We start from the raw sequence: 7,538 nt of genomic DNA on the forward strand, positions 1-7,538 counted from the left end.
CTGAGCACTTTCTATGTGATAGGATGTCAAGGATCTTTGACGATGTAGCAGAGCTCTAGCTTTCCTCAGTACACGACGAATGTAGACGCGTCTGGAAGCCAGATCACACCAGTGTCCCGAGCGTTTTTCATCTGTTCCTGTACGTGTTTTTAAGATCAGACGCACACCTCGTTTTACCCGAGTCTTGTTTTATTTGAGAGGTTTTATTCGGGCTGGTGATGGTGAATCGCTGGTTCTGTTCTCGTGAGAATCCTCCTCGCACGGATCGGGAAGGACGTGACTCATCGACGCAAACCATTTGCTTTCTCTGACACCACACTGAACTTTGGTTGCACTTGTGTTTGTGTTCTTTTATTTTTAGGTGTAATCTATTGGTACTTGTTTTAAAGAGAGGTGATTGTGCGCTGCAAAATAAATCATGTTCTTAGGCACTTTTGTCTCGTTTCGACCAGTGAAAATAACTAAACAGCAAAACATAAATCAAGATGACAATCAAAAAGATATGAAGTCTTGTTTTCTGAAAACTGTATCGAAATGAAGTGTGCTAAAACAAGAAAGAAATATGCCAACGGTCAGAAAAACTGAGCCCATGGGCAGATATTTGTTCTTGTTTTAATCTTAAACTTGCTTCATTTTGACAGATTTGTCAGAAAACAAGACTTCATATCTTGTGTGATTTTGCATCTCCAGTAAATGCATCCTGATTTAAGGATGTTTAGATATTTGTACTGGAAATCAAGACAGAAATACTAATTTTTTGCTGTGTAAATCCCTGCTGGTGTGCGGTTTTATTTGAGGGCTTTGGAGATTATATGGTTATTGGTTGTCTTCTTTTTCTTTGCATCATGTTTTCAAGTGTTTGGTCACATATCTCGTGTGAAAGCAAAGTGCTTTAAATCTCCATCGCTTACTAATGTGCCACTATATGTCATGTAGGACGTTTAAATTATTTTACATGATAAATGCCAAAATAAGGGGTTATTTATATAAAGATGCGTATATAAATATATTATAGTGAGTAGTTTAAGACTACAAAGGATGGTGCTTTTTGACAGTATAGTGTCCCCGTCACTATACTGGGGCGTTAGGACCCACGCAGACCACAGGGTGAGCACCCCCTGCTGGCCTCACTAACACCTCTTCCAACAGCAACCTAGTTTTCCCAGGAGGTCTCCCATCCAGGTACTAACCAGGGTCAGCCCTGCTTAGCTTCAGTGGGCAACCAGTCTTGGGCTGCAGGGTGATATGGCTGTGGTCAAAAGTGGATGAGCTCAAAACGTTTCACACTCAGTTTACACTTGTATTTAGAGTTGTCCACTTGTGATCCGATCGACCAAAACGCATCTTAATACCAAGTGTAAACAGGGCCAAAGTTACAACGTTCCCCATCTGCGCAACTGGAATTTGAAACTAGTTAGCTAATTAACGAAGCATCTAAACGGATAAATAACAGATTGGAGATTCGAGCAGATTCGTCTCATTTTAAATGAATACTAAAAACTGAGATATAAAATTTACTTCAGCCAGAAATGTACTTTTGCGATGCTCAACGATATCTTCAAAAGATTTTTTTGAATTTTTGGCGCACTTTTTTCTCTGTAGAGTGTTGATAGTAAATACCGTAAAATACCGTGAAATATTTAAACCATGTGTTACAACTTACTTTGTGCCCTCGCTCCCCTACATCCACAGTTTTACTACAAATACCATGGTTAAACTGTAGCAAAACCATGGTTTAACTATATTAACCATGGTTTTTTAGCTTCCTTTATAGTAAAACCATAGTTAATTTTCATAAGAGACCGTCAGTGGTCTCCTCTGTTGAGTATGTAGGTTGAGAGTGTGTAGATGGCAAAAACAGAATCAAGTCACCATTATTTATACAGCGCATTTTACAATGCAGATTGTGTCAACGCAGCTTTACAGTATTAAAAAAAGTGAAATAGTGTGTCGAAATTTCTCTAAGCAAGACTTCACTGATATCTGTCAAACAAAACGCCTACAGCACCGTCACTGAAAGTACTGTTCAGTGTGCAAGGCTGCAAATGTGTGATTTAGCCATGAAGACGACAGCTGTCGGTGTCTTGAGTTGTCTCAGTCTCTCCAGCACAAAGAACAGCAGCGTTTCAGTCAATAATTGGCACATGTATTCATACGGTTCAGTCGGCGTGTTTCTCTGAAGCCCTTATTAAAATCAGCACATCAATACACATCCACTTACGAACAATAAAGTATGATGATGAGATTCACGTTGTCGTGGAAACTCCACAGCGCAGCGGTATAAAGCAGATCTCCATCAGCCTCCATCAGGAAACATGCTCAAACCCTCAGACAAGTGCGGCTCCAAAACCGACACCGGAATCCTTCTGGACGCCATCTCCAACGACAAGATCCACCTCGCCAGGTTCGTCTTAGACGCTCTGGATGGGAAAATCGTCGACTCCGAGAGCGAAGGGGTGCAGACGCCTCTGATCTCCGCCGTATTCCTCCAGGATTCGCCTGCGAGATGCAGGTTCGTGAATCTTCTGCTGCAGAGGGGTGCGAGCGTGAATCTCCAGGACGAGAGCGGCAGCACGCCGCTGAGCTACGCCTGCGAGATGGGACACCTGGACGCGGTGAAGATCCTGGTGAAGAACGGCGCGGATCCCAAGGTCAGCGGACGCCTGGGGGAACACTGCGCTCATGTACGCCGCCGTGGCCGGACGCTCGGCCGTCGTGGAGTTCCTGGTGCGCTCTTTCAAAAGGCTGGGTCTCCAGATCGACCGGAAAAATGAGGTGGGCAACTCTGCAGTTGAGGTGGCCAGGTATCTCAGACACACTGACTGCTTGCAGGCGCTTCTGAGTAACTCCAGGAGGGTTCACGATGGTGATGCACTCGCTGAGAAACTCTCCACTGTGAACATCAGTGAAGCTCAACACGAGGAGAAGCCTCTCCAGATCCATGCATTTGAAGACGGGACTCGACTTCCCATCAGTTTAACCCGTAAACGGTCCATCAGTTCGCGGAAGAGAATCCAGTCGATGGACTCCATTGAGGAATACGAGAGGGAAGGTGATGCTTCATCACCACAAGGCCGGATGTTCTCTGGTGTTTTCACTCCAAAACCTCCTCAGAAACACAGAGAGCATCAATGCCCCAACAATCACCTGCCTCCGCTGTTTTACTCACCAAGAGCCTCCAAAACGAGTTGTGCGCCCGCTTCTGGTCCTCTTGGCATTTTATTAACTCCTTTCAGCAAAAGTGCCAAAGAGGAGCTCGAGAAAGCCAAGAAGCTGGCGTTTGACGCGCCCGTCAGAAGATTGGATGACTGTTACTATCAGAAGAGGTGCAGTTTGCCGACTAGCACTGCTCTCCGGAGCGCCTCAAGCCGTTACGCAGAAGCAAAACCGGGTTTGAGCACGGCTCCAGATCTCTGAGCACCCTCCGGCTGTCAAGGAGATTCACCTTTCCAGAGCTCAAGAGGAGCAGCAGAGAGTCGCCGGAGGCTCCAGAAGCACCCGGCCGCTGCATCCCAAGGTCAGAGACTTTTCCCCTGGGAAACAAGCACCCTCAAGTAGGGAGCAAGCCAAGCATCGACAGCATCAGCGCGGTCAAGTGTGAGTTTGACGTTCAGTTTAAAGCTGCTCCTGATGTCTGAGGAGCGAGGAGAGACTGAACACTAACCTACTAACTAGTGCTGTGCCAACGAGCAATATAAGAGCTTGGAATAAATCACTCCTGTAGTTTCATTTCATTTATTCATTTAGCAGACACTTTTATCCAAAGCATTTCTCACAATGGTATGTAGTTACAGTCAAACCAAAAAATCATTCAGACAGCAGATATAATTGTTGATATTTTGTTACTAGTGGGTGCAGGACACTATAGCTCATTCATGTAAGCGATGAGAGCAAAATAAAGTAAACTGTGAAATATTACACCCAAAAACTCTTCATACAGTGGACTAGCAGTAAAACTTTGAGCTGAGCATGAGTTTCTTCAGTGTTTTTCTTTAATTGCTAATGTGATCTTTCTACACCACAGACTGAACAGAATGAAGCACTGCTTGGTAATTAGTTGAACTAAATGGGTTTTATCTCATTGTGTTCTTAAATGTAACCGCTGACAGCTATTCAACCGAATTCATTACATACCTTTCTATCAAAGTTATCTGAGATTATCAAGATGAGTTTGTTCTGACTCTGAGTTCTTCTCATATTTTATTACCACTTTCTACAGAGCCCGATCTCATGAAAGCGCGTATAAATAGTACGCCAAATAAAAACCTAAACTCGTGGTATTGATACGCAGACATGTACTGTGGCGTGCCTATGCTACGCATCTACCCCACAACCCTAATCCTTCCCATTGCGTAGCATATGCACGCCACAGTACATGTCTGCGTATCAATACCACGAGTTTAGGTTTTTATTTGGCGTACTATTTATACGCGCTTTCATGAGATCGGTTGAACTATAGCGAATAAACTGATAATGTGAGAAATGTTAAAGGTGTCTGAATAAATTTAGGTTTGAGTGTATATGTTTAGGACCTACTGTATGAACATTTTCGAGCCCTGCCACTGGCCTGCAGCTTTTTTTTTTAGGAATGTTTGATTCCCAGTTTTTGATATACAGTATATTGTTTTATATTACATTTATTTATTTTTATAGACGTTTTGCCAGTGTTTTGAATACTAATTTATTTTAGGGCAGACTGGGGCTAGTTGTCACAGTGGGCTTTTTTTTTTCTTAAGTCAATTTCTGTTTAGACACAAGTCTACAAAAAAGGCATTTGAACATTCACATTGTTATCGAGCAGGATTCTTTCTCCTCTTCTTGTCACGCTCTACGGGGTAAGTTGTCTCAGTGAAACCTGACTCTGAATCCACAGACTCTGAATATTCAAACACTAAATGATGAAACAATGCACGAAAAAGTTCCAATGTAAAAGCTGACATACAAATACCTCTCATGACTTTCCAAAATATACTTGTCTTAATGTAAGTGTGCTTTATTGTTTTAACGTATTGCTCAAAATGATTCTATTTTGAGACGCACAGATCATGTGACAACTTACCCCGGTGTCCCATTTAAGGACTCCTTTTTTTAAACTAAACCCATCCCTGGCTTGCTCTTGTTGGAGTGAAACGCCTGAAGGACTGACGCGTGCCGTCGGTGGCGTGCGCGTGCGCTCTCCGGGTCTCTGCGTGTCCTGCAGACGCGGCTCGGACCCAGATCTGCCTCTCTGCGGGGGACCGAGCCAGCCTCGCACCTGCTCCCGGACTTCCTCTCGCAGACTCGTCCTCGCCTTCTCAAGATGGAGCTGCGTCTGCTGCTCGGTAAGTCTCTCCGCGCTAGCTGTGATCTGCAGGAGTGAGGACAACACGAGCATCAGAAGCAGGAGAGCAGAATGCCAGAAAACCACAGAAAATAGAGATGTATTAAGTGAAATCTGCTTCTAGCTGTAGTTTCTTAAAGATTTTGCCTCTTCCATCGTGTTAGACGACACTTTGCAGTGTACTGAATAGAATTGAATAGAGAAGCGAGAATAGAATCAAAAAGTAGAATAGAATAGACGAGAACGAAGAGTAGGACAGAATAGAAAAGAGAATAGAATAGATGTGAACAAAGAGCAGACTAGAATAGAATACGCATTTGTTTGTTTCACTGCAGTTTTACAGAGAATCTGTCTCACAAACCCCCGCTGAAGGACAGCATCAGCGCGGTCAAGTGTGAGTTTGACGTTCAGTTTAAAGCTGCTCCTGATGTCTGAGGAGCGAGGAGAGACTGAACACTAACCTACTAACTAGTGCTGTGCCAACGAGCAATATAAGAGCTTGGAATAAATCACTCCTGTAGTTTCATTTCATTTATTCATTTAGCAGACACTTTTATCCAAAGCATTTCTCACAATGGTATGTAGTTACAGTCAAACCAAAAAATCATTCAGACAGCAGATATAATTGTTGATATTTTGTTACTAGTGGGTGCAGGACACTATAGCTCATTCATGTAAGCGATGAGAGCAAAATAAAGTAAACTGTGAAATATTACACCCAAAAACTCTTCATACAGTGGACTACCAGTAAAACTTTGAGCTGAGCATGAGTTTCTGAAGTGTTTTTCTTTAATTGCTAATGTGATCTTTCTACACCACAGACTGAACAGAATGAAGCACTGCTTGGTAATTAGTTGAACTAAATGGGTTTTATCTCATTGTGTTCTTAAATGTAACCGCTGACAGCTATTCAACCGAATTCATTACATACCTTTCTATCAAAGTTATCTGAGATTATCAAGATGAGTTTGTTCTGACTCTGAGTTCTTCTCATATTTTAGTACCACTTTCTACAGAGCCCGATCTCATGAAAGCGCGTATAAATAGTACGCCAAATAAAAACCTAAACTCGTGGTATTGATACGCAGACATGTACTGTGGCGTGCCTATGCTACGCATCTACCCCACAACCCTAATCCTTCCCATTGCGTAGCATATGCACGCCACAGTACATGTCTGCGTATCAATACCACGAGTTTAGGTTTTTATTTGGCGTACTATTTATACGCGCTTTCATGAGATCGGTTGAACTATAGCGAATAAACTGATAATGTGAGAAATGTTAAAGGTGTCTGAATAAATTTAGGTTTGAGTGTATATGTTTAGGACCTACTGTATGAACATTTTCGAGCCCTGCCACTGGCCTGCAGCTTTTTTTTTTAGGAATGTTTGATTCCCAGTTTTTGATATACAGTATATTGTTTTATATTACATTTATTTATTTTTATAGACGTTTTGCCAGTGTTTTGAATACTAATTTATTTTAGGGCAGACTGGGGCTAGTTGTCACAGTGGGCTTTTTTTTTTCTTAAGTCAATTTCTGTTTAGACACAAGTCTACAAAAAAGGCATTTGAACATTCACATTGTTATCGAGCAGGATTCTTTCTCCTCTTCTTGTCACGCTCTACGGGGTAAGTTGTCTCAGTGAAACCTGACTCTGAATCCACAGACTCTGAATATTCAAACACTAAATGATGAAACAATGCACGAAAAAGTTCCAATGTAAAAGCTGACATACAAATACCTCTCATGACTTTCCAAAATATACTTGTCTTAATGTAAGTGTGCTTTATTGTTTTAACGTATTGCTCAAAATGATTCTATTTTGAGACGCACAGATCATGTGACAACTTACCCCGGTGTCCCATTTAAGGACTCCTTTTTTTAAACTAAACCCATCCCTGGCTTGCTCTTGTTGGAGTGAAACGCCTGAAGGACTGACGCGTGCCGTCGGTGGCGTGCGCGTGCGCTCTCCGGGTCTCTGCGTGTCCTGCAGACGCGGCTCGGACCCAGATCTGCCTCTCTGCGGGGGACCGAGCCAGCCTCGCACCTGCTCCCGGACTTCCTCTCGCAGACTCGTCCTCGCCTTCTCAAGATGGAGCTGCGTCTGCTGCTCGGTAAGTCTCTCCGCGCTAGCTGTGATCTGCAGGAGTGAGGACAACACGAGCATCAGAAGCAGGAGAGCAGAATGCCAGAAAACCACAGAAAATAGAGATG

The 7,538-nt window shown here is 43.1% G+C and overlaps 1 protein-coding gene across 1 annotated transcript in view; it reads left to right on the forward strand.

The window, feature by feature from the left end:
- The first annotated feature begins 7,066 nt into the window (after positions 1–7,066).
- LOC107557889 (lysosome-associated membrane glycoprotein 5-like) overlaps positions 7,067–7,538 on the forward strand; it is a 9,040-nt gene continuing 8,568 nt past the window's right edge. The window contains exon 1 of the mRNA XM_016241465.1: positions 7,067–7,438. Coding sequence (XP_016096951.1) covers positions 7,417–7,438 — 22 coding nt within the window. The 5' untranslated portion in view covers positions 7,067–7,416. The remainder of the gene's footprint in view (positions 7,439–7,538) is intronic.

Source organism: Sinocyclocheilus grahami, unplaced genomic scaffold (genome assembly GCF_001515645.1).
Source record: "Sinocyclocheilus grahami isolate Dianchi unplaced genomic scaffold, SAMN03320097.WGS_v1.1 scaffold623.1, whole genome shotgun sequence".
NCBI classification, from domain to species: domain Eukaryota; kingdom Metazoa; phylum Chordata; class Actinopteri; order Cypriniformes; family Cyprinidae; genus Sinocyclocheilus; species Sinocyclocheilus grahami.